This window comes from Mauremys mutica, chromosome 3 (genome assembly GCF_020497125.1).
Source record: "Mauremys mutica isolate MM-2020 ecotype Southern chromosome 3, ASM2049712v1, whole genome shotgun sequence".
NCBI classification, from domain to species: Eukaryota; Metazoa; Chordata; order Testudines; family Geoemydidae; genus Mauremys; species Mauremys mutica.
Window position 1 is genome coordinate 115,238,666 of NC_059074.1, and position 27,824 is coordinate 115,266,489.

Below are 27,824 nucleotides of genomic sequence, written 5' to 3' on the forward strand. Positions count from 1 at the left end.
AATTTCTGCTTCTAATTACTCTGGTGTGAATCAGGGTAACTCTTCTGACTTTGCTGACAATGTTTAAGCACAAAATTTAGTTCCCTTTTATGGAGGGGTGGATGATTTAATTCATTTCAGTGGAGTTATGTCCGCATCTACCAGCAATGAATTTGACAACTTGTCATCCACTTATTCACCATCTCATGTCTGTCTGAAGTCAGTGGGCCAGATTTAACCCATCCTTACTCAAGCTGAGTAGTATTTTAGTAGTCTTGTTTACAATAATACCATTTGCAGAGTAAGGTAGTTCTTAATATGAAAGAGTATGGCAGAATTGGCCCATTGAAGAAATGCAGCAGCATTTCTAAAAACATATAACCAGGACATTCAAAACTTTCACCACTGTCATATTTTTAGTAGTGTTTAACATGTAGAGATAAAATAGGAATTGCCATACTGGTCAAATTAGTGGTCTAAATAGTCTGGTATTCTGTCTGACTGGCCAATACATGATGCTTCAGAGGAAGGTAAAAGAACTTCAATGATGGAATAACCTGCCCATAGAGAAACTTTCTTCCTAGCCATCACCTGTTAGTGCTTATTTACATAACGTAGCATGAGGGTTTATATTCTACAGTGGATGTTTGCATTAGCCATATAGATGTCCAGTTCATTTTGAATCTTGCTAAGCTCTATTTCTGAATGATACTTACTAGTAATAATCATTTCCATAGACTAATTATCCATTGTGTAAAAAATATTTACTTCTATGATTTTAAAATGTGTTACATTACAATCTCATTGAATATCCTTTTGATCTTATATTATGAGAGGGTAAGGCAGAACAGTGACTATATGACCATCTATACCATTCACAGTATATCTTTATCATGTGCCCTCTTATTTGTCTCCTTTCTAAAATAAACAGTCCTAGTCTTTTCAAATAAATGGATTTCATACTTCTAATCTGTTTCATCAACCATCGCTGTTACCTTTCTATTCACTGATTATTGGAAATTGGATTATTACTGTAGTCGATTCATTCATTTTGGCAACATGGTGTGAAAGGCATCACTATAATGTTATTTCAACTAGATCTGCAGAACATTTCCAAAATCAGCAAATTTTCTTATGTTCTTTGTATTGACCTTGATTGCCCTTCTGTTTACTCATCTCTATATGTTTAACATCTCTGAAAAACAGGCCTCTTTTGGTTAGGAGTCTAGACATGGATGTAGGCACCAGGTTTGAAAGTTCTGGCCACTGTATTTTATTATCTCTTTTAAACATACTCCAAAAAGGATGATTTAGACCTTAGACTTGTTTAGGAGAGAGAAAATTTCTTCCCTATTAATAATTTTCAAAATAATTCATACTTCTGAAAGTCATGCCTCTTTCACTTAGGTGTCTAATACTTGGCCCCCGGTTTGAAAATATTGGTCATTGAGTTTTCACTAACAAGTCATGTTTCTTTCTTCAATACATTTTAGCTTGGTGTAACATCAGAGTTTAGAATCAGTAATATTGGTCTAGAACCAAATCCTCAGGTCTAAATATGCCTGAACTTTGGGGTTTTGGAATTCAAAGCCAGACCTGGATGATGTAACTGATCCCATTGTCTATGAAAGGCTGAACTGCACCCTACAAAAACTCTGGAAAAGAAAAGAGGTTTGAAATCTGTACCAGAATTTTATAGATCTTATAGACTTATCACTAATTAATTAGCAGGCGCATTTAAGAAGTAAGAGCTTTTGCGCTAGGACCTGCAATGTTTTCACAAGAATATATGGTCATCTGTAGTCTACTGCTCTTTCTACATTTTCACAGAAATATAGCATATGACAATGTACATAACATTAAGTCTCTTGATTATATTTTTGGGGCATAAAGTGTGTATTATTATTACTATTAGGGCTGCCAAGTGATCGAAAAAATCAATCATGATTAATCGCACTATTAAACAATAATAGAATACCATTTATTTAAATATTTTTGGATGTTTTCTACATTTTCAAATATATTTATTTCAATTAAAACACAGAATACAAAGTGTACAGTGCTCACTTCATATTTATTTTTTACTACAAGTACTTCTACTGTAAAAAATTCCAAAAGAAATAGTATTTTTCAATTCACCTAACACAAGTACTATAGTTCAATCTCTTTATAATGAAAGATGGACTTACAAATGTAGAATTATGTACAAAAAAAACTTTCATTCAAAAATAAAACTATGTAAAATTTTAAAGCCTGCAAATCCACTCGGTCCTACTTCTTGTTTACCCAATCGCTCAGACAAACAAGTTTGTTTACATTTGCAGGAGATGATGATGATGACCACTTCTTGTTTACAATGTCACCTGAAAGTAGGGTGACCAGATAGCAAGTATAAAAAAATCAGGACCGGGGGGGGGAAGTAATAGGTGCCTATACAAGAAAAAGCCCCCAAAGTCGGGACTGTCCCTATAAAATTGAGACATCTAGTGACCCTACCTGAAAGTGATAACAGGCATTTGCATGGCACTATTGTAGCCGGTGTCGCAAGATATTTCCGTGCCAGATGCGCTAAAGATTCATATATCCATTCATGCTTCAACCAGCATTCCAGGGGACGTGTCCATGCTGATGACGGGTTCTGCTCGATAACAAGCCAAAGCAGTTTGGACCAACGCATGTTCATTTTCATTATCTGAGTCAGATGCCACCATCAGAAGGTTGATTTTCTTTTTTGGTGGTTCGGGTTCTGTAGTTTCCGCATCAGAGTGTTGCTCTTTTAAGACTTTGAAAGCATGCTCCGCATCTCATCCCTCGCAAATTTTGGAAGGCACTTCAGGTTCTTAAACCTGGGGTTGAGTGGTGTAGCTATCTTTAGAAATCTCACATTGGTACCTTCTTTCTGTTTTGTGAAATCTGCAGTGAAACTGTTCTTAAAATGAACATATGCTGGGTCATCATCCGAGACTGCTATAACATGGCAGAATGTGGGTAAAACAGAGCAGGAGACATACTATTCTCCCCTCAGGAGTTCAGTCACAAATTTAATTAATGCATTTTTTTTTAACGAGTATCATCAGCATGGAAGCATGTCCTCTGGAATGGTGGCTGAAGCCTGAAGGGGCATACGAATGTTTAGCTTATCTGGCACATAGCATATCTGGCCAGCTACCAAAGTGCCATGCAAATGCCTGTTCTCAATTTCTGGTGATATTGTAAATAAGAAGAGGGCAGCAGTATCTCCTGTAAATGTAAACAAACTTGTTTATCTTAGTGATTGGCTGAACAAGAAGTAGGACTGAGTGGACTTATAGTTTTATTTTTGAATGAAGGTTTTTGGTACGTAATTCTACATTTGTAAGTTCAACTTTCATTATAAAGAGATTGTACTTGAATTAGATGAATTGAAAAATACTATTTATTTTGTTTATCATTTTTACAGTGCAAATATTTGTAATAAAAATACAGTTTGATTTAAATTACAACACAAAATACAATATATATGAAAATGTAGAAAAACATCCAAAATATTTAATAAATTTAAGTTGGTATTCTATTGTTTAACAGTGCGATTAAAACTGATTAATTGCGATTAAAAATATTAATCACGATTTTTTTTTTAGTTAATCATGTGAGTTAACTGTGATTAAATCAGCAAAGAGTCCTGTGGCACCTTATAGACTAACAGACGTTTTGGAGCATGAGCTTTCGTGGGTGAATACCCACTTCGTCGGATGCATCCGTCTGTTAGTCTATAAGGTGCCACAGGACTCTTTGCTGCTTTTACAGATCCAGACTAACATGGCTACCCCTCTGACACTTGTGATTAAATCGACAGTCCTACTATTTATTACTTCTTTTGAGTTGGTAGGTAGAAACCCCAAGCAGGGATTAGGGTCTCACAGCACTAGGCAGCATTCAAACCACAAAATTGCTTTCTGGAACATGGGCTCTCTCTTTCCTCCCCACATACATCCTTAGATTAACAGAGGAACTGTGAAATATAATACTTAAAACAATATTCATATGAGTGGTCAGATTGTCAGGCCTAAGCTTTCATTCTAGTTGAACAAATAAAAACATACTCTTATAAGACATTTAAGGAAAGGATATTTAATAAGACACCAATCTTGCCTTCCTGGTATATTGAAAATTCCCCACTGAAGTCAATAGGTGTTTTGAAATGCTTAAAGCAGGCAGGATGAGGGGGATTGATGTGGGGCAGAGGAAGGAACCCTCATCTCTCTCAGATGACTTTGGATACAGTGGCAAGCTTCAGAAAAGGAGGAGATTTGGTATTGTTTTAAGTCAATTCACTCCTTAGCTGAGGAAATGACGAGAGGGAAATTGTCCCCGTCTCAGGAACCATGTGGCACTCCAAGATAAGACAAACAGTTGCTAATTTGAGTCTAAAAGCAGGAAATGTGATACTTTTTATTTCCTTCTATGCAAGCAAAACAATGTGACTGGCTGCGTGAACCCATTTCTTCTCCTGCTGAATTGCAGACATATCAAAATCTAGTGCTTCATCGTGGACATACCAATTTCGCATTTATTATTTTGGATGTTATGGATAAAAACAGTACTCATTCGGATAGTTCATGGCCACCAAACTTTTGGGGTAAGATTTTTTTTTTTACTAGAGTATTATTAGTAGGAATTATAACACAAGTATGCCACCAATTACTTTGTAAAATGTCATGTTATCACTGGGGCAGATTTCTAGAATTATTACCACTGAAACAATTAATGGATTACTTATTTTTGTGGTGCAAATATTTTCCAAATGTTTCTTAATGAAGTGTCAGGATAGTTTCTTGAAAAATCCAAACAGTTGAGATCTAGCAGGTGGGTTTTTGGACCAACTCTCACCCATGGTCGGATCCAAAGTCCATTATTGAAGTCAATGAGAGTTTGTCAATTGATTTCAATGGCTTGTTAAGCACCTAATCTCAGTAATTTAATGAAGCCGCTCACATAAGGAAAGCAAGCAGGATTTGGCCCATTTTCAGATGAAAGAGATGTAGCAAAGACTAAAGGAAGTGCAATTTTTTGAATAATCGGTTTGTCTTTCCAAGCTGTGAAAGGTTTCTAATAAGCTGAAAGCCTCACAAAATCAACTCGTCTTCACTGTCTCTCAGAATCTGACCTGTTCTTTGTCCATTAACTCTAATGTGCTATTGTTAAAACCTGGGAAGGGTTCCTTAACCAAAATATATTGGGTATGAGACAGGGGTATTAGTAATATCAAAATTCAGTAGGTAGATTCACACACACACAAAAACACCAGCAGCAACCATGGAGATCCATTCACGCCAAAAAGTCCTAAAACTTGCCCTGCTTTGCATTACACAAGTCACATAATGTATATTTGCCTATTTTAGTCTTACCATCCCTTGTGATCTTTTCAGGAGTCCTTGCAATATGTAAATCTACAAAATAATATACACTAAAAACAGAGGCCTGCTTTACTATGAGGATGCATTGGGAGTAAAGTGGGAGATAAGCTTATGGGACACTTTTGCGGGAGTTCCTTTGTGTCACCTTGTGTGAGTAACAGACCTCTGAGTGCCAATCTCTGATTCCTGTATTGATACGTGCACTTCATAGGATGTGCTCTCCTTGTTTCGGGTACTGTCCTCTGGTATCTGAAGCAAAGATGACTGCCAGTTTTTAGAGTGAAACTGCGTATTTTTGTAAATAGCTATTTCAGAACAGGAGTGAAAGAGTGCTTTCATATAGCCGATACTTTGAGAATCCTTGAGTAAGAGGCACTACCTACTGTAAACCCCAGATTTTATTCCGTTCTTAGCCAAGTATCCAGAGCACTATATTTTCTCTCTAATGGAAAAATCCATCAGAAGGGCAAAGTTACATGAGACATTGTGAATTCACAATCCAGAGTTTCTAACTCAACAGGCACTGTGGCTTTCCAGCCAGAGGAGTCTGTGGACAAGGTCCTTCATCTGCACTGGGGGCTGGGCATCTGCTCTACCTCTGGGGCCTAGTGCTGGCACTATGGCCCCCTTAGTAGCTGTATTGCTATTACTTTTCTGCTCACTTTTGGGTGCCTCCCAGGGCTTGCCAAACCCCTGATTGTTCTGTGCTCCTGGCTGACTGTACAGAGAAGCACCTGCACGAGTTGCTATAATGCTGAGAGAATCAGCATTCACTTCCATAAAAAATTTCTTGTGTTGTTACCAAGGAATTGATATTGCATAGCACCACAATTCCTTCCACTTGGTGACACCCACACAGGAGATCAACTTCTCAGTGAACCAGCCAGTGTTCCCGTCGAAGGGCTTCCATGGTTACAGAGAGAAGATAGAGATGCCTCTGGCTCAATGCTTCTCTCCCCAATAGTTTTGGGACATAGTAGTGGGATTGGCACTTCTTTCTTTCCTGCCATATTATGTGGGAATGGGTGGAATAGGAGAGGAGATCAAATGACACTGATTTTCAGGAGATGTCATCAGTTAAACTGAGGATATAGCATAGCTGCTTTCAGCAAAGTCTGACTTTAAGAATACATTTTACACTCTCTTTTTAAAGGATTGTGGGCACTAACAAATTACTTAGACCAAATCCTGCAGTAGTTTACACACAGTCTTAAATTTACTCTTGAGAATCATCCAGTTGGTTTCAATGTGTGTGTAATTGTTTGCTGATCAGGGACTTACTAGAGGTGGACAAAATTAAGTACTGTAAAAACTGTTAGAACAATTCACCATCATTATTAATCTATTGTCCAAGAGCTGGTATCATACTCTGGAAATTATCTACAGGAATCCTGTTTTCTGGCACTCTTGAAGTTTCCACTGTTAACTTGAGACTATAGCTCTTTTGGAAGTGATTTTAAGAATTTTAAAACAATGAACAAAGTCAAGTCTTCACTGCGAGACTTACTGTTTATTTATATTTGAGCACACATTATTCTTTTCCAAACCAGTCCATGCCACAGTGTATTATTAAAAGCCCACATGTTCACTCACCACTAGGTTACCTCCTTCTGGCTAGTCAGGGGATAAGCTCCATCCAGATCTGATGCCCCTTTCTGTCATTTGCTCTCACTGCTGCTCTTTTTGCTTTCTGAGACTCAGCACACTCTCTCTTCATGACTTGGCCCTCCAGGCAGGTCACTATTGGTGTTTCCCCTTTGGGGTATTGAAGTCCCACTAGATCAGCTATCTTCATGCCACTCCAGACAGTTTTCCAATCCAAGGCTAGGTCCTAGGCCTCTTTCCCAGTGGCTGTAAGGGAAACTCAGGCCAACCCAGTACTCCAGGCTCCAATCCAGGGACCCTATGTCTAGCAACTATGGTCTGCTTGCTTCCAGGATACCTTTCTACCTCTCTGCTCTATTTCCACCCCCAGTTTTCCAGCCTAAACACTCTTCTTCCAGGAAGCAAGTGTACTATTTAACTGTCTAACCCCAAACATCCTCCCTTCTCCCAGAAACTAACTACAGATGACTTCGCCTACAGCCCCCTCCTGGTCTCAGCTTGCTGGCTTTGCACAGGGCCAGCCTATACCTGCTCAGCTGAGCTTCATCTTCTGTTAGGGTTTGCCTGTCCAGCCTCATTCTTCCCCAGGTGCAGCCTCTTAGTTTAATTAGCCCCTTCCCAGTTATCTTAACCCCTTCAGGTGAGGTGTGGAATGAGCACAGCATCACACCAGCTAAGCAAAGTTGTATAGATATATATGATAGGAGCAGCATATATGCACAGCTTGGTTTGAGTCATGTTATGTGAATTGTGTTAGTGGTCTCAGTCCACTTCCTATTAGACAGCTGTCCACATCATAAAAAAACACCTTGAGAAATGACTCCCAAAACCCAATATACAGCACAAATACATGAATAAACTGTAAACAGAATAATTTTGTGGGAATAAAAATCATGATTTTTTCTATTAGGTATAGAAAGATTGATTTTAACCTCCTTTCCTAGTGTATACTTCCATGAGTTTTGTAATAGATGTCATGGCCTTGTCACTAAACTTCCTCTATTTAATAGGGAAACCATAGCAAACATGTGATAGGATGTGATACCTTCTCTTTCTGTCACCTAGAGGTACTTAGCAAGGTTGTTGTAGCCTCTGGCAGCTCTGCTCCTTCCCTAGCCAATTCAAGAGATCTCAAGAGGTGCTTCCCGGTTGCAAGGAGGAATTTTTTTTCCCACTTGGAAAGCAAGCATATGCCTGTCTCGGACAACTTGGCTGGACTAATCTGGCAAGGAAGAAACCTCCCCCTGTAGCCACTTATCTCTTTTTGGATCCCATCTGTTTATAGAATCATAGGGTTAGAAGGGACTGAAAGGGTCATGTAGTCAGGGGCAGCTCTAGACATTTTGCCACCCCAAGCAGGGCCCTCCCAGCGACCAGCAAAGCGCCCCCCCCCCCCACCCGTGGCATGCCGCCCCAAGCACGCGCTTGGTGTGCTGGGGTCTGGAGCCGCCCCTGCATGTAGTCTACCCCCTGCCAAGATTTTTTGTTGCCAATATACTCTCTCTGGGGGGAAATGGGCATTAGGTGTGAAGATACAGTAGTACCAGTTTGTGTAAAGAAGGATCAGACTGCCAGTCTTGTCAGAATGGTGGCTACTGTCTCATAGATCTCACTGAAATACTACTGATGGAGAGAAGTGCTGGCATGAAATGTTGTAGGATAATCTAATGTATCAGTGCATTTCTAGTGTACTCGCTAAATATGGCATCTTGGGAACAGGGTCTGGGGCATCTTCCTCCAGAATTCTTTTAGAAACTCACTCTGAAAGTGAATAGTTGTTTGTCTCCCATTCCCCACTTTCTGAGTGAGTCTCCCACTCTTCCTACTATGTCTCTCACTTCTCTTTTCATTGTCACTTCCTTTTACGCACACTTTCACTTCCCCCATGCTCCTGCTACACTCTTTGCACTCCTCCATTCTACCCTTAGCAGTACAGCATAACAGTTCCAACAGCTGCTGTGACAGTCTATATCCCTATGTCCACCCTTTTTACAAGACTATGATGGATTTTGTACAAACTATGCCTTGTGAGGTATCATTTGAAAACTCATAATGTGCTGATCATTACTGTCCTAGTAAAATATGTGTGGCAACATATTATTTACCGTATGGCTTGACTAAGACAGGCTCCAAGTTTAGAAAAGCAGGCCAGTTCCTCAGAGACAAAAGGCAAATTGATGCCTCAGACAGATGTCAACAAAATCAAATGGACTATCACCTGGGTAAGCAGCCATTCTTTGGCAGGAAGAAGGGTGTGAGCAATAATTTGACATCTTGGCAATGGAACAGATGGAAGTTCCTATGAAAACAGACTGGCTGTCACCTGAACCCCAGCTGGAGATGATTCACAAAGAAGAGAATTGTTATAAAAATGGGGAGCAAACTCCCCTGATTACCTCTTTCCCCTTGTCTCTACTCATGGCATCAAAAATACTTGAAAGACAAAAGAAGCCTCATAGAACTTGGGGGAAGGGTCCTGGCTGAAAGGATTCCAGACAGACTGCTGTAAACTTGTGGTGAGAGAGAGCCTTTGCTTTTCATTCACTTTAGCTTGTTCACTTAGCTATTAATTGTATTTACCTTTAATTTTCTTATAACCAAATTCTGACTTTTATGCATCATTACTTTAATTTCTTAGTCTTTCTGTAGTTAATAAACTTGTTCTATTGTTTTATCTAAGTCAGTGTGTTTGGATTGAAGTGTTTGGGAAACTCCACTTGAGATAACAAGGTTTGTGCATATCATTTTCTATTAATGAAATGATGGACTTTATATGAACTTGTATTGTCCAGGAGGGTGCTGGGCCGTACAAGATACACATTTCTGGGGGAAAGTCTGGGACTGGGAATTTGCTGGTGTTGCGCTGCAGTATAATTCAAGGGTGGCAGGCTGGCTGGCTGAAGCACTCTTGCAGTATAGCTGGGGGTAATTTACCTGGTGAAGGCTGGGTATGAGTAGGCCAGGAGTGGTTGCTCTCACTGCGAAGCATTGTAAATGGCACCCCAGGTTGGAGAATTGAGGGCACACAGCTGTCCAAGAGTCCAGATTGTACCCTGGAGAATGTCACAGCTGCCTTACTATCTTGCTATAGTTACGGACATTGAGAACCAGAACCTTGAGTCCATGTGTGGTGCACGTGGGATGGGAGGGTAATGGTGGCTTTAACACATCATTTTCTTACCTAGTCCCAGGGCTGTTCTGTGCTGGGCCAGATCCCTGGCACAACCTGAAAGGGCCATTGTTCTGGCAGCCCATGATCACTAGGGTGAATGATGGGCCGGACACCATTCCTGTGCCAGCAGATAGGAGGTGGGAGGGTAAGGCACAAAAGGGGCACTCCCCAAGAGGCCAGCTAAGCCAGCTTTAGGGCAGCCTGGCATAGCTGGAGTGGAACAAAGCAGCTGGAACACACCCCACCATCAGGGCCTCAGACTCCATGTGCTGCGTCACCCTTAGTAGCCTTGTTTCCTGAAACAATATTACTGGTTTCCCTTTTTTAATCATTCCATGCTGGAATGGCTGCTTTTTTTTAAATGGTGTTTTAATCAGTAGGGATGAGCCAAACCTGTCTCTGGGAAGGACGGCTTAATACCTCAACTGCAACTTTCCCTGCAATCATTTTCTTTCTGTCTCTTTTCTAGGACCCTTATTATAATGTGTAAAACCCAAAGATTAAAAGATGTCAAACCGCTGAAACATATCACCCCACTTACCGCAGAGGGGTAACTTAACTCTAAGCACCTCTTTTTCCCCCTGCAGTTGCGGCCTCCTTCTGCAGAATCTTTGGGCTGGATTAAGACTGACCCCTGCCTAGATTTACAACTGGGATGTGGGAAAAGAGTGTAAGGAGCCTCTTCTGGCCTTGCACCTCCTGGGCAGGCAGGAGACAACTGCAATCTTTACAAACCCTTGTAGGTGGGAGCAACCCCATGGGACCAAAGTAGGGAGGAGAAGGGCTGTAGCCTTTCGGCAGAACTATCCAGCCATGCTGTATCATCCCAAAGTACAATCCCTTCCAGAGCCCTCCCTGGGGCAGTAGGGCTCTCCACCTCTCCCATCATGAACTAGTAGCTAGGAGCCATGATGGAGCCTTTTGTGTGCAACTGAAGATATTGTAATGGCACAAAATGCACATATGCAGTAATTCTGATGCCTGGGTAAGCAGGTTATCAATATATAGTACAGTATGTGTAATGTGGATGAATTGATGTTGCTCTCTTTGTCTTCAAATTATTTATATTAATTGTTTTGCCATCTTTAGTTGTTAACCACACTGTGGGTTTTTTTTTAATTAATTACCATATATAAAATATAGATCAACTCAGTAAAGTGTTTATGTAAATATCAAGCCAAATTTAGCAACTGGATGTGGAGGAGTAAAGAGGGCAAAGCAAAGGGTGGTACTTTTAAGCAACATGGGGGGGGGGAGAAGGGAACGGAGGGGAGAGATTTAGTGAGCTTGTAAGACCAGGAGTCAGAATATCCCTAAATTCTTCCTAGAACAATGTGTCAGCATCTCTCATAAACTGCCAATAGGAGCATATAACCCCCTACACTGACCACAGCCTCCCAACTGGCAGACTTTGCCCTTTTGGAGCTATGGATCACAAGCATGTGAGTTAGCCAGCCCGCCAGTTCTATCAAACAACAGATGGCTAAAAGTGTACCGTGTCAGCTACTATGTAGCTGTACTTGGAGAGGGTGACGAGGAGACACTCCTTCTTCCTCAGCAGTGAACCTGTGCAATAGAGGACAGGATTTTATTCACTGATTGAATACTCTGAAATGTATTCAGATTCCTGGGTTAAGGAGCCCATTTTAGGGTGAAGTGTTAATTCTTATCATACCCAATAAGAGATTAGAAGTGCTGTCTTCTCTTGGGAACAACCAGAACTGGGTTCTATCTGGCTGCAGCAGGTAGAGACTTTCTATGGAAAGAATTACACTGTCAGACAGTGTTTCGTTAATAGCCATGGGTGGCATTTGGGGCACTGATAGTTGTGGCAATTCAGAGTGCTGTAGAATAAAGATGAAGGATGATCTGATGGTTAGAGCTTAGCCTGAGACTTAAGGAGATATACCAATCTCCTGGAACTGGAAGGAACCTTGAAGGGTCATTGAGTCCAGCCCTCTGCCTTCACTAGCAGGACCAATTTTTGCCCCAGATCCCTAAGTGGCCCCCTCAAGGATTGAGCTCACAACCCTGGGTTTAGCAGGCTAATGCTCAAACCACTGAGCTATCCCTCCTCCTCTACTTGGGAGACCTGCTCTGGTACAGACTTGGGAGACCTGCTCTGGCACAGACCTCCTGTGTGACCTTGGGCAAGTTACTTAGTCTCCTTGTGCCTCAGGTCTCTTTCTGTAAAATGGGGATAGTAGCAGTGCCCTACCACACAGGGGTGTTGTGCGGATAGATACATTACAGACTCTGAGATACTCAAATACTATGGTAATATGGTAATTGGGGATACCTACAACAGAACACAGAACACAGAACACAGAACACAGAACACAGAATCTGATAGACAAAGAGGAAATACACAAAAATTGTGTAATTGTGTAATTGCTTAACAATAAATCTATTTTAGGGACAGAAAGGAAACCACCAAAACTGAAACACTTAAACAGCGTTATGAAGGAATCCTAGAGTGTGATTAGATAACTCCTTATTTTTTTTCTCCACCTTATCAGCAATCTCAGATACAATGTGCCTCCAAGACCTTCCTCCAATTCCACAGGGAAATGTTACACCGTGACATGCATTTGATAGTGATAAAAATTCTCCTTTCACTTAGCAAAAGATTTCATTTGTATGAGTAATTCAGTTTTTCTTATTACTGGAGCATAGTGACAATGTGTTTACATGGTGCATTTGTGGCAATTGGGATGACTCTGATTGCAAACTCGGTTTCGATTGTAAGCCCTTTTGGTTAGGAAGTGTGCATACAGTGCGAGCACAATGAGGCCTTCTTTGGGCCTCTCAGCACTACTGCAATATAAATGAATATAGTAATTGTAATCAATATAAACCTTGTCTAATGGATACTGAAAGCACTGGAAAGGCTATTTTTTTCTGAGGAGGGATCTAGAATGTGTGTATTCCCAGTGGTCTCAGTGTAACATTTGCTAGATGGCTTCTGGGGCAAGATGGGTCTCTCTGGATGAAATGTCAATTTCCTGCTTTCTTTATTGGAGCTGATATAATTCAATGCAAACCCATAAAGTATTTAGGCCCTGATCCTCAGGTACAGCTGAGGAGTGCACAGTACAGCTATTCACCATTGCACTCCCCAAGTGCTGGGCTGGCTGGCTGCTGATCTGATCAGGCATAAGCTAACAGCCTGAGGGCTGCCTAATGATTCTGATATCCTGGCATCCCCTCATACACTGGCTACCTCTCTTACACTGGTGGAAGTGAGGCGGGTTGGTGTTTTAGCTATTATACCAGCTCTACACCACTTGAGGGTCTTCCTCTTCCCATCTACATTGACTTTAGGGTGATCTGTACTGGTGGTATGGTGAGGTCAGTCATGTCCATCAGGATTGCACCAAAACATAGAAAGCAATCCAAATCACACAGATGGCAATACAACATTCAAAGACTTCAATCCTCAGTGCACCAAGAGAACTTCCAAACACACCTCAGTGGAAAAACTGGCCATATGCACACCTGGAAATGACAACACAAGTGTTGAAGACTGGGAAGCCCTAAAACAGATCATTCATGAGATTTGCGAGGAATCCATTGACCTTGCTACCTGCCGCCAACAGGACTGGTTTGACAACAACAACATTGAGATTATAGCCCCTTTGGACCAGAGAAAGAAGCTTTCTGTGACTGGCAAAACCAACCACTATCCAGTCAGAAGCAGAAAATTTTCCATCAGCTCAAAGCTGAAGTTCAAAGGAGGATCTGAAAAATCAAAAACAAATGGTGGGAGGACAAAGCAAAAGAATTCCAAACATTTGCTGACAGACATGATATGCAGAGCTTTTTTTGTGAGACAAAGACCGTGTACGGACCTAGCTCATGTGGCCTCACACCTCTGAGATCCGAAGATGTAGCACCTTTCTTAAAGATAACAAATCCATCACAAAGCACTGGAAGGAACACTACCAAAAGCTTCTAAATCAAGAATCGACTGTGACTGACAACACCATAGACTCCATCCCTCAGCACCCAATCTGGGAAACTCTTGCCAACCCAACAACACCTGAGGAGGTCTGTGGAGCTATTAAACAAATGAAGAAGAGTAAAGCACCAGGTCCTGATGGCATAACAGCTGAAAGTGGGGGAGAAACACTGACTAACAAGCTTCACTTGCTGCTCCTCAAAATCTGGCGCACTGAAGAAATCCCTGCCGACTTACATAATGCTAACATTGTCGTCATTTTCAAAAAGGGGGCAACAATTGAGGCATTGCCCTCTCTCCATCGCTGGGAAGATTCTTGCTAGAATCTGACTGAATCGCCTGCTCCTTCTTGCAGAGGAAGTACTTCCAGAGTCACAGTGCTGCTTCAGACCATCACGAGGCACCATCGACATGATTTTTGCAGCTAGCAGATCCAGAAAAAATGTAAAGAACAACACCAGGAGCTGTATATGGCCTTTATCGATCTGACCAAAACCTTTGACTCTGTCAACCATGAGGCTCTGTGGAAAATCATGTCAAAGTTTGTCTGCCCAAGCAAATTTATCATTGTAAGACTCCTCCATGACCAGATGATTGCCTCCATCCTGTGCAGTGGCTCTACAGTGGGCACTGTGTGCGCATGCCTGATGTACGCATACCACAACAACTGCTGTATGCCCAACTCAGCAAAGGAGAAAGGAAACGAGGAGGTCAAAAGAAACACTTTAAAGACACCTTCAAGATAAACATCAAGAGATGTGGCATCGACACCACACACTGGGAGACAGTATCCCAGGATAGGGATAACTGGCAAAGACTTGTCAGAGAGGGAACCTCCACCTTTGAGGAAAATCGCCTTGCTCTGGTCGCAGGAAAATGCCAGAAAAGAAAGGAAAGACAATAGTCATGCAGCAATCATGGCCCAACCCTGTCTTTCAACCATAGGCACTGACTCCGTGGATGCTCTGGGGTTCAAGCACCCACAGAAAAAAATAGTGAGTGCCCAGTGCCCAACAGTCAGAACTTGGGTGTGGAATGTGGTGTTTTCTGTGCTGCTAACAACTTCTTCACTTGGGGCAGGAAGTTTGTTTATAAACAGAGACAGGGTGATTAAGATAACAAAAGGCTTGTCATTAAATTAAATTAAGGATCGTTAGATGATCCTGAAAGCATTCCCAGGCACTCCAGTTAAAATATAGGGAATAAAGAGTAGGAATAAATGGTCCATTTTCAGAATGGAGAGAAGTAAATAGAGGTGTCCCCCAAGGGGCTTGTCTGGGCCCAGTGCTGTTCAACATATTCATAAATGATCTGCAAAAAGGGGTAAACAGTGAGGTAGCAAAGTTTGCAGATGATACAAAACTACTCAAGATAGTTAAGTCCAAAACAGGCTGCAAAGAGTTACAAAGGGATCTCACAAAACTGGGTGACTTGGCAACAAAATGGCAGATGAAATTCAATGTTAAATTCAAAGTAATACACATGGCAAAATATAATCCCAACTATACATACAAAATGATGGTGCCTAAATTAGCTGTTACCCATCAATAAAGATATCCTGGAGTCATTTGCGGTAGTCTGGAAGCACTGTTTCCAGAGTACTGCAAATTCATAAGAATCCTTCTCACTGTGCCTGTATCATCCTGAACTGTGGAATGCTCATTGGCCTTTTTCAGAAGACTTAAAAATTACCTCCAGCCATCAGTGGGATAGATGCAACTGAATAATGTAGCGGCCCTTAATGTGCATCAAAATAATACCAGGGAACCTAGATGTAAATAAGATTGCTGACAGTTTCATCCAGAAAGCTACAGTGAGACATAATGTCTTTAACTGGGATGTTAGTGAAGACAGCTTGTAGGTGATTGCAATGATTTTAATATACTGTAATTCATGATAATGTAATGTTGTAGTTCATAACAATTGAATCATTATTAAAATAGTAAAGATACCAACAATAAACACAATCAATAGCTAGAATATGAAAGAAGTGTATAAATATGCTGAAAATAATCTCCTCCTAAAAGTGGCAGAGTGCCCCCCCAACACACACCTCTTCCAAAGCAACCACTGGCAAAAACAAAGGTAAGCACCTTTGCTTCCAACACCACCTGCAATGTCTGCTAACGAGCCTCTTCAGTCACCAAAGGACCCATGAAAAATAAAACCTGTGAAGGAGCTCATCCTCGAGGGCTTGCCGCCACCGCTGACTGGTAGTATGACATAGAGTGGCTACAGGACAGGCTGGGCCAGGGACCTTAGCTTTAAATCAGAGGGGATTAGGGCAATGACCATATTATAATGGAGTACAAGTGACACAAGGTATAGCACTGTTATAATTGCCCCCACACTAAACTCTTTGAGACTGCTTTCATTTCAAACATTGTTCTTGTTTAGGCTGACACTACTAGATGTAAATGAAAGGCAGTTGGAAAACGGAAATAGTACTCAGTCAGAGCTTGATCTGCAAAGGGATTTAGGTGCCTAACTGCCAGATTAGTGCCCACATCCAAAATTTAGACCCTCAAAAACCCTGCTCAGCTGTTGCCTAACCCTGTAGGTCCCTAAATTCCCTAGTCACCTACACTTATGCCTGTAAAGTCTGATAGATGCCTACATTTCTGCCAGTGGGATGCACAAAGCTAACTAAATTCTGTCACTACTGAGCGCTTAAGCCCTGGTGAGATCCTCAAACTAAGCATTCCCTTGCCAATCTCACCTATGGGGCCTAATCCAGTAGGTATGCTCAGAGGCTGCCTAAGAGCAGGCTTATCAGATTGGGCTTTACACAAAATACAGCTGCCAGTAAGCCTGCTTCTTCCTCTTTATAACCCAGGACGTAAGAGATGTGAGTTCAAGTCCCCACTTTGCGTGATTCAGTGCAGGGACTTGAACCTACATTTCCCACCTCCCAGGTGAGTGCCCTACCTATTGGGATATTGGGCATTCAGGAGTGGGCCTTTTGTTGAAGCTGTTTCACTTTGTAGGAAATATTTAACTGTTCTTTAGAGGACTGGAATGACTCCATAGCCCTAACCACTGGGCTTTAGTCAGGGATGAAAGTAATTTAAAGGATTTACCGGTATGCCGGACTCCTGAGCAGGGGGTGGGGCCTCAAACAGAAGGGGTGGGGTCTTTAGAGCACCAGGCCCTTTAAATTGAGATTTAAAGGGCCAGGGGCTCCAGCTGCCACTAATGCAGCAGAGCCCAGGGCCCTTTAAATCACTGCATGTGCCTCCTCTGCTACCCAGGGGCTCTGGCAGCAATTTAAAGGGCCCAGGGCTCCAGTTGCTGCTCCAAATCAGGCATAGTAGGGACTTGAACCCAGGTCATACACATCAGCAGTGAGGGCCCTGACCAGCAGGCTATAGGTGGGGCAACAGCAGTTCACCTCCTCCTAACTTTTTTGCAAGAAAGGACTGACTTGGCTTAGGTGCTGAGCTCCAGGCATGGGCTCACAACTGTGAATTCCAAGTGAAGATAGGTGCCTCCCTTCTGGCCTAGACTTCCTGTCCCCTTGGCATTTCCAACTGTCTAGATTAGGTGACTCCTCACTTATCACATTAGTTTTTGTGAATCCCTTGCTTAGCCACCTAACTGTTCCCTTAGGGAGAGGGATAGCTCAGTGGTTTGAGCATTGGCTTGCTAAACCCAGGGTTGTGAACTCAATCCCTGAGGCGGCTATTTAGAGATCTGGGGCAAAAATCTGTCTGGGGATTGGTCCTGCTTTGAGCAAAGAGGTTGGACTAGATGACCTCCTGAGGTCCCTTCCAGCTCTGATAGTCTCTGATTAAATCTATATAGGGATCCTGGATACCTAACTTAGGGCTGAGGATTCCTCTGCTGGCAAGGGGCCTACAATTAGGTATTGCAGTGCTGAACTTTGGTCACTTGCTCCTACAATATTTGTGATGATGGCCGCTATATATAGTGCCATTCCTTTAGCAAACCAACAGCAGTGATTCTCATCACTCTGTAGAGCCTGAAGTTTTTTCCCCCCCACAAAACTATTAGAAATATTCATGTACCTTAAAAGGGAGCCATTGTTCATCTTCCCAGCCACTTTTCCAGCATGTCAAGTGTCTGTACTCACCAGCAATATTTGAGAATGAGGGATTTGTAAGTAGTTTGTCAGTCAGATTTCTTATGTCTTTGGCAGCATTGCTGCAGGATGTCTCTCTGGCTGCTGTTTTTGTTGTCTTTCTATGTTACTAAGGAGCACCTGAAGCAGTCTAGTATTCACCCATGCACTGTGCTTGCCAATTTTGCAACCCACCCAACAACTGCAGGAAGCTGAAACTTCCTCCCAATTTGATCATGAGTATGAGTAGAGGTCATAATTTGAAAGGAGGCACCATTTCCTTGGGAGGGACAGTGGTGTATCAGCTATGTTATTGTGTTTTGTTTTCTAGCTAGCCCCTTCATTACTGTATGTCAAATATAGACTATTTACTATTCAGTAAATATAAAACTAAAACACTAATGCACCCTCTTCTGATGAGTCTTATTTAGACCAGTTTTAGACTGGTATAACTGCACTGATGTCACTATCAGGGGGCTGCTGAGGATGGAGATTTGGCAGAGAAGACACCAAATGTATCCTTGGTATAATTCAGATGAAGTCACTGATGAATGTTGGGATGCACACAGGCAAGCAGATAAAACAAATCACAAGCTACATAGGTGCAAACTCACCGGATAGAGAAACTGTGTGCATTGTACTGGGAACTTAGTTTCCCTTTGCCATTCTTCTGCTAAACCTGAGGTAAACATTACAGTGGCTGTAGCTGGGTGAAAACAACAGACCCTGTAATGGTGGGGGGGGGGGGCATGATCTTATGCTTGTATGCTGTCCTTGCGGGCTATGTATGTTGCCTTCTGCTAACTGCTATCTTCCTGATCCTTTTGCTCTCAGGGCTTAACCATTCCACTGGAGGAACACAGAGCAAGTGTAGTGGTAGGGGGGAGAAAGGCCAAGAAAACGTTGCTTAATAGTATTACTTGTTTAAGTTAATCAAATATATTTTACACTATATTTGCCAAATAAATGTGTGCAACAGTTACGGTGCTGCTTAGCTGAGGGCTGCTGTTTATTCCCACAGCTGATAAATCCATGACCCTTTGGGGAGCTCTCTCATTTGAGAAAAGATTCCAAACCCTGGAAATAGTTTTAGGAGGAGGTCAAGGGTATTTCTTCTGCCAAGGACTCAGTCAGTGTTTGTTTCCTTGTGTTGCTACTGGGGCAGACACATTCAATCTTTCTTTGTGCTCTCTCTTCTCTGGAGGATAAGTTACATGCAGGTGAATTCTACATTTAGGGATCACACATGTCAAAATCTAGCAGGACCCAGTATCAGATCTGACCAGCATGTCATGGGGCCAAGAACTGTTCTTCAGCTAGTCTTGTTACTGAGCCCTCATTTTAAAGCCTTTTGAAGAATTATACTTTGTTACCAAGTGGCTTCCATCTGATTACCTCAGGATACTTTAACGTTAAAGTGCACGAAACAAAGTGTTCCTCCTACATTCATAAATGTAGCTTCAGTCTTCCTGTGAGCTATGTATTATTATTACAAGTGTTATTGTCCTCATTTTCCAGATGAGTAAGCTGCAGCTTGGAGAGGCAGGGGGACTTACCCACAATTACAAAAGAAATATGTGTAAGAGCACTAAATAGAACTAAGTTGCCCGGATCACAGTCTTGTGCTTTACAAGACTATGCTTCCACACATAACCCAATCTTATGCCCCATAACTGGGGGCGGAGGGAGGAAGTGAAAGAAGTTCAGCATCATACGGAACAAGATTTAGTACTGACTCATCGTATTTTCCTCACTCTTTATAGCAGAATTTTAACTTCTCGCATGAGTCTAATTTAAACTATTGACTATAGAGATTCTGGTAGCCATATTATAGCTAAGGCTGCAACCAGTGCTCCATTATAAGAACCACAATCAGCCCTCTATTGACGCTTCAAAAACGAACAACCACCTTTACCATTTCTAAATTCAAAAAGCTAACTCTTACTTCTGAAAATCTGAGAAGATGCCTTGCCAATTACTACTGGATGAGAACTTAGCATTGTATTCTCAAAATGGCATGCACAAAATAAGAAGATGCAATTTTTAATTTCCCTGCTACACTAAATTTAACATTAGTGGCTGGAAATCAGATATTATGGCGATGAGAGTGTAATAAGAATCTGTATAGATTAGACTAGGGTTCTCTCCGTGTTACCAGCCTGAAGTCAGTATTCAATAAAATGCACTAACTGCTAAAAAAAAATGAGACTCTCCAAGTGAAAACAAGAAATACAGAGAGGGGAAAGAATGGGGGGAAATGGGAGAATCTGAACAAGTAATGGAGAATATAAGTTGATTAATTAAGGAAACACATGGGATATTTTTGAACTGGTGATGCAGAAGTTAAATCTATCAGCAGAATTCTCTCCACTGACCTTGGCAGCATTTCAGTGATCACAGATTTCTACTTAATGAGGGACTGTTTTTGAGAAATTTTTCTAATGCTTTAGGTTCCAACAGGATGTCCTTCAGCATCAGGCAGCCAACAAAAATATTATAGAATTGCATGTGTTAATATTGAGGACCTTTTAAAAGTCCTTACATCAAGCTGAAGATCTGCATCTTTGATCCAATACTGTACATTTTTCTTTATTGTAATGTGCTGCTAACTACAATGTATCCCATTAAAGAAATCCCTCTTCATTTGTGAAGTCTCCATTTTAACCACAATGTTAAATATCAAAATTGTAAATGATTTTACTGTCAGGTTTTATAGGATATTCTTATTAGCTAAGTACTTACTACAATAAAAGATTATGCAATATTGCACTGTGCAATTATGTTCACTGTATCAGTACATTAAATTGGTTTAAGTTCTTTAAAAGTGCATGCTACTCCAACTTTTACAAGATAAACAGTAATGCTGTGCTAGAGGCTCGCGCACTGCATGTGTGAGCAGATGAAAACCATATGTTGCTATTTCAGCAGTGTTTAGGAAAATAGGCCGAAGCCCTGAAGTAACAGTTTCTACAACTGCCTTCACCCAGGATTCTTTAGAAGAGCCAGTTACTGCTTTGCTTAGTTCTTTACATGACTGTGCTGATGTCAGGAAATAAACACGTTAATGTCTTGATCTTAGATGTTTCCTCTTGGTCATTAGAATTACTCTGTCATTATTATCCCTTTCAATGCTGGTCACTAGTGAAATCAAGTGAGGTCTCACTTGGTTTTTATGATTTTCATATGGCATCTTAAACTTTTCTTTTCAGCTTTTTATCAAGAACAAAGGCTGGTAACGTAGACACAAAGCAAGTGTACTGCTCCAACCCTAAGATAGAGTTTAATGCAAACATTCACAAATCCCTTGTAAACAATACTTCACAAAGTTTGTTTGAACATTCCCCTTCACGTGAGCGTTCCAAACTCTGAGCAGAATACTAACCCATGAGTCTACACCAGAGAGGTCAGAATCCTCCTGAGTTTCTGGTAATTACCAAATAGAGCATGGTGCTCTCCATCTCCTGCATATTTGCTGTGAGTACTTCTAGCACAACAACATCTAAACTTTTATCTATTGCTCTATTTTCATCAGTGTAGATTGCCAGCAGAGGGCAATCTTGTTACTAGGTAGGTGGCTTGGTTATGAAATTTAAACCACTGTACTTTCTGTTCATGAGCATTGTTCTCTTGATGGCAAACATAATAACTACACCTCAGGGACTCATGATTTTCCTATTATTGACTCAGTTTGGCTAATTATTTATTTCCAGAAGCTTTTAGAAACCCTTCAGGTAGAAGAGTGTTAGATAGCTGCCTACGTAACCCAGCACCATCCAGGCCTGCTGTGTAAGCCTCCACAACATCTGTTTGTTTTCCCAATATCCCAATTACCTGAATCAGTCTGTGCTGCAGACAACCACTTCTGTTCTTTTCACCATTACCACACTGTGACCTTTCCCAACATTTGCCATGACAAAGATTGCAGCTGGTTCATTCTGCCAACCCACTGATTCACCCAGCCTACTAAATCAGGGATTTGTTACAAACAATCAGAGGGTTGTTTGGACCTGGCAATCAGTGATAAAGATCAGGGAATAGAATCATTCTAAACACTTGTCAGTTGTAGAGATGTTGTTTTGGCAAACTACACACAACAACAATGCTGTATGCCACATGGGTTGGCTTATAGATCTGAGTCTCAAGTACCTTGCTGGGCTTTTTAGAAGCAAAGTCCAAACCCTAGCAGGTTCAACTCCTTACCTCATAAGTGCTAGGAAAATTTATTTAGTTTGTTTGCTTGTGATCTTGCATGAATCAGATCACAGAATGAACTACAGCTGATGACTTGAGAAGAGACTGCTTTATCCTGGCAGAATAATCACAGTCCTCACAGTTTTTCTATTCCAGTTATTTAAGAGTTTGCTGATTGGATGCAGGTGCAATTCATCTTTTGTCCACTAGTCTGTGTTCTACATTAAATTGTAATCACCTGCTCAAATGTGGCTTTCCATATCACAGATTATTTCATTTAGCATTAAGGCAAAATTGTGATGAAGAAGACCATTTGGCTGGCTTGCAATCTGGAAGTCTGCATGCCTGAGATGGAAAATACCTGACCAACCATTGTTTCCAGCTTTAAAACACGGTATTTTGTGGATGGGGCAGTTGGGAAAAAATGAGTCTCCAAACAGTATCCCTGCATCCATGAGTTTTGTCTCATCAGCACATGCTGATCTACTGTCCCAGCACAAGGGAGGAAATGCTTGCAGGAACGTGAGAGGGAGAGAAGTTAAAAAGGGAAGGGACAAAAATAATCATTCTTCATTGTACAACAGACACTTTCTGATGCATCCTCCTTCAACCCAACCAAAGTCAAGCAGCTTGAATATGACATGTTCTATGCATGAATCTGCTAGAGACCCCAGAAAGCAGAATTTGTTTGTCTGATACATAGCACTTCATTTATTTGTTTTTATGCTCTATGCAGCTGCTGTGAGATTTCAGTGAGGGAGGGAATCACTCCCAATTATTGTGGAGAAATAGAGGCTTGCCCTAGCATGAATAAATCCTTCTCTACAGGAGGCTGTGCACTTGAATTCAGAGCACGGACTCTCCTGCCTGATGCAAGTTAATGTTCCCAAACAAAAACCTTTGTTAAATTTCAGATAGGTTACTAAATCATTCTCCTTTTTAATAAAACAATAATAAAAGAGTGTGGTGGCCCAAAATCTTAGAGTAGATTGCAGTAGCTGGGACCGATCCAAACGCCATTGAAAGCAGTAGGGATCTTTCAACTGACTTCAATGGTCTTTAATTAGGTGCTTTAGTCATAGTCCACAGTAAGGAGTTGTCTCATCCTGGGGGGAGTTCTGGATGTTTCACTTGCCAGATAATGTGAGTGGACATCAAGTTAGAAAAGCTAATCTGGCTCTTTATTCATAGGTGCTGGAACACAGGGTGTGTGTGTGGTTTGGGGGATGGGGCGGGCTGGCTGGCTGGCTTGAAGATGTTTCCATTATATACAGGGTTAAGTCAGTTATTTTTGTCAAGGTCCAGATTTCTTGATCAAAGTATAGTTAAGGTCCAGACTTCAGAGAAAATAATAAAATTATAATAATGCTAATAAATACATAAAAATATTTTGGGGTCTATTCAAAAACATCTGGCAGGCCAGATTTGGCCCACAATCTGCCTATTGACTACCCTGGGTTTAGTGTTTACAGTTTGGTTCAATGGCTCTCAGCATGCTCACTACACAAAGTGTTCTAGCACCCCGTCTTTATTAAAGCTACTGTTTACAAAGATGCTGGAACTTCAGCTAGTATTTGCAGCATGTGCACACTGACTGATTAATTTGTTCCTTTCCAAACTCTTTCCTCCTGCATCCCATGCTCCAACTTCCAAGTTCCCTGCAGGCTGCTACACTGAGAAGCATCTTGCACACCTGCTACTACATCTTTTTGTAGGGCACTATGTATTCCCCCATTTAGAGGGTCAGTTCAACTTGCTAGCAGAGTGGGGTTAGTCATGGGCCCAGCTCTACTGTGCCACCCTTGGCAGAGCAGTGTTCTACCTGGGAATAAAGGGAAGGAGCAAACCCCACAGTCCTCTGAGCCCAGGGAATGGAATTCTGCCTTGGATCTTGAATGAGACATAAAGCAGAGGGTGGGGGTTGAGAGGTGGCTAGGGATAATCTCTAGCCCTTAATTGGAGAAAAGTTTGGAAATTCACTGTCAAGGCTACCCATGTATGTCAATCACCAATAACTTATAGTTACTTTTAAATTTTACTATTTGAAACTAAAGCCTTTCAAATGAAACCTTTGTTCACCCTCTTGGTGTGGTACATGTTATGTTCATGGCATGCACATAGAAGGGTTAGATAAAAACATATTTTTGAAAGGTTGCACTGTAACTCTATTTTATTTCTTAAATCTAGAGCCTTATCAACAGAGCAACCAAAACCAGAGAGAGACAAAACAAGCTGCTCCCCGAACAGAGAGGCACAACTCACCCCGTCTTAATGTAAACTGTCTGTCTGTTGCAATCTGACTGCTACTAGGCCCAGATTGCACACAGAGCCCCCTACCATGCATGGAGAACCAGGAAAACCCACCGAGCATTTAAAAAGTGAAAAAAAGTCCTGTGGCACCTTATAGACTAACAGACATATTGGAGCATAAGCTTTCATGGGTGAATACCCACTTCATCAGACGCATGTGGTGGAAATTTCCAGAGGCAGGTATAAATATGCAGGCAAGAATCAGTCTAGAGATAATGAGGTTAGTTCAATCAGGGAGGATGAGGCCCTCTTCTAGCAGTTGAGGTATGAACAACAAGGGAGGCGAAACTGCTTTTGTAGTTGGCTAGTCTTTGTTTAATCCTGAGCTGATGGTGTCAAATTTGCAAATGAACGGAAGCTCAGCAGTTTCTCTTTGAAGTCTGGTCCTGAAGTTTTTTTGCTGCAGGATGGCTACCTTTAAATCTGCTGTTGTGTGTCCAGGGAGGTTGAAGTGTTCTTCTACAGGTTTTTGTATATTGCCATTCCTAATATCTAATACAAAAACCTGATCATGTGGGGAAGAAAATTATCTTAGCTAGAGTCCTTTTCCAGAGCCTCTCAATACTGATTATTAGAGTGCAGGCGAGTGTAAGAGGGCTAGAAATTTTACGCTTTGTGCAATGACAGCTTGACATATATATATGTCCCCAAAACTGGGGGTCAGAAGGAGGAAAACGTCCATTAGCTTTTTGTGTTTCAGTGGTCACCTCTGACCAAAGTCATCTCAGTGCTTTTCTGGTAGAGCTGTACATCTGGTCTGCATCTGATTTTAATAGGTACTAACAGCCTCCTGCAAGCTCACGAGTACCTTCCACTTCCAGTCTTCTCTCGCTCTTATTGGTATCAAACAGGAGTTACTGACTGGAGTCACACTGTTAAAAGCTAGTGTAAGTGAGATCGGCATCAAACCCTGTATTTCTGTTGCAGCGTAATTACAAGTTGCATGTGTCCTCTATAATGTCACTAAATGAATATCTTTAATCCTTATTGATATTGCCATATCAAATTCATTTTCTAGACTGAATAGTCTGTATGGTAAATAAAGCAACCTTGCTGTTTATTTTCTGTGTTTTAGGTCAGATGATAATAGCCTTCTCAGTGTCCATGGTGATTGGATTGGTGATTGGAGGGATAATCTGGGCTTTGTTTACTTGCCTGTCCCGTCGCAGAGCCAGCGCACACATTTCGCAGTGGAGCTCGTCAATCTCTAGCCGCCGTTCCAGACCTCCTTCTCAGGGCCATGCTGCCAACAGGACTGGATTCTACCGGAACAACAGCTGCGAACGCCGAAGCAATCTCAGCCTGGCCAGCCTCACCTTCCAGCGGCAAGCCTCCCTGGAGCAAGCCAACTCCTTCCCAAGAAAGTCAAGCTTCCGAGCCTCCACCTTCCACCCCTTTTTGCAATGCCCTCCGCTCCCTGTGGAAACTAACAGTCAGCTGATTACTCTGGCTCCCACCAGCCCCACCACTACCCTTGTGGGGAACACCACCAACAGCTTAACTCGTCCTGAATTCCACTGGTCCAACAACAGCCTCCGCATCTGTCATTCAACACAAACACCTCCTCCTGCCTATGAGACCATCATTAAAGCTTTTCCAGACTCTTGAACTGGAGTCTTCCTTTATTTCGTTAAAAGGAGGACTCTCTGTTGTCTAAAGCAGATTTTCTGTATGCTCTGAAGGCCTCTGGGAAGTTCCCTGGTGCTGCGGCATGCCGCAGGCAAACAGAAGGGACATGTGCAGATGACGTTGATTTGCTAGGGCAAGGTGTGGTATCCTGCAGCCACAAGGATCTTACCCTCCCCCCCCAACTTAACTGGTCTGCAGTGTAATTCTGTATCTATATTATACCTTTAATTTGTAATCATTGTAAGGCTTTTAGTTTAGAAGAAAGAAACTTCTGCAGTCTACAAAACTGGCAACTTAAATGAAGAAACAAGCCACATTAGGAACCATCTGTTGATAGGTTTCAGAGTAGCAGCCGTAGCTCACGAAAGCTCATGCTAAAATAAATTTGTTAGTCTTTAAGGTGCAACAAGTTCATCTGTTGATAATCGCTTACTAATTTCCTGCAAAGTTCACTCATTCATTGTGTTTGTTAGAAACCCTGTTTTTGTACATTTGTCTGTGAGTCTTACATTTTCATTAGATACTTTCCTTCATCTCTTACATTCTGGGTTGCTTCTATGCCTCCTGAACCACAGGGTTTCCTATAGCTCAGGAATCCCTTGGCAGAAGTAGAGTTTAAAGTGATTTTAGTGTCACAGTCTTGTGGCAGGTACTAGGGCCCCTGTTTTGATATTTGTAGGGGGCTCCAAATGACCACTGGCCAGTCCTGTTTACAACAAATTCCCAAAAATAGAGCAAAAAAGAAGGAGTATCCCAAAATTTGTGCAATGGGAGAAATTTCTAACCAACTGAAAAAAGAATAACTCTATAAAAGGACTTCATCCTGCAACCTAGCAGGGATCACATTTTATTACCCTATAAGGTTACAAGGATACTAGGCTTGGTCCCCAAGATAAACAACGTGAATGGCAACTATTTTTTATTTGAGCTTCCTGTTTCTGTATGGGAATAGTCATTTCCTTTCTTTAAATTGTTTCTCAATTTGTACCAGTGTTTTATCCTTCCTGGTGTGTAATACAGTGGAAATCCTGCATTTTGCTAAAAGAAAATTTCTTAGACATCTAGGGTGAAATCCTGGCCTGACCAAATTCAATGTCAAAACTCCCATTGACTCCAGGATTTCAACCCTTCAGTCTATAATTAAGAAACTGCTTTAGAGTATGAAGATGCTTAGGACAGATTAATGCCCATTTTGGATTGTCAGACCTGTAGAGCTATTATAACATACTGGCCCACTGGCTCAGAGGTGACCAATTGCACTCACATGGGAGAAGTCAAAGCTTGGAAGCAACAGAGATAGCACAGACACATGGATCTGCAATGGGAGCTGGTTCATTTCTAAGGTGGTGCATTTGAACACAGAAGAGCATTTCAGTTTAGAGAGTACCACCTGCTGTGCCAGGCCGGATTAACGCTCCTGTGGGCCTGGGGCTATTAGATTTTGTGGGGTCCCTATATACAAGTCTTTTTCCTGGGAAGGAGTTTGGTGCAGGAGGGGGC

At 41.7% G+C, this 27,824-nt stretch overlaps 1 protein-coding gene across 1 annotated transcript; it reads left to right on the forward strand.

Moving 5' to 3' along the window:
* The first annotated feature begins 4,422 nt into the window (after positions 1-4,422).
* On the forward strand, positions 4,423-27,790 carry MYCT1 (MYC target 1). Its single transcript, XM_045010763.1, has 2 exons — positions 4,423-4,597; positions 25,771-27,790. Exons 1-2 carry the CDS (start codon positions 4,423-4,425, stop codon positions 26,301-26,303), a joined length of 708 nt encoding a protein of 235 aa, XP_044866698.1. The 3' UTR covers positions 26,304-27,790.
* The last annotated feature ends 34 nt before the right edge of the window (positions 27,791-27,824 follow it).

Coding starts and splice junctions, on each gene's coding strand:
- MYCT1 (XM_045010763.1), top strand. CDS start 4,423: ATGCAAGCAAAACAATGTGACTGGCTGCGTGAACCCATTTCTTCTCCT. Junction 4,598..25,770: donor ATGGCCACCAAACTTTTGGG/GTAAGATTTTTT, acceptor TCTGTGTTTTAG/GTCAGATGATAATAGCCTTC.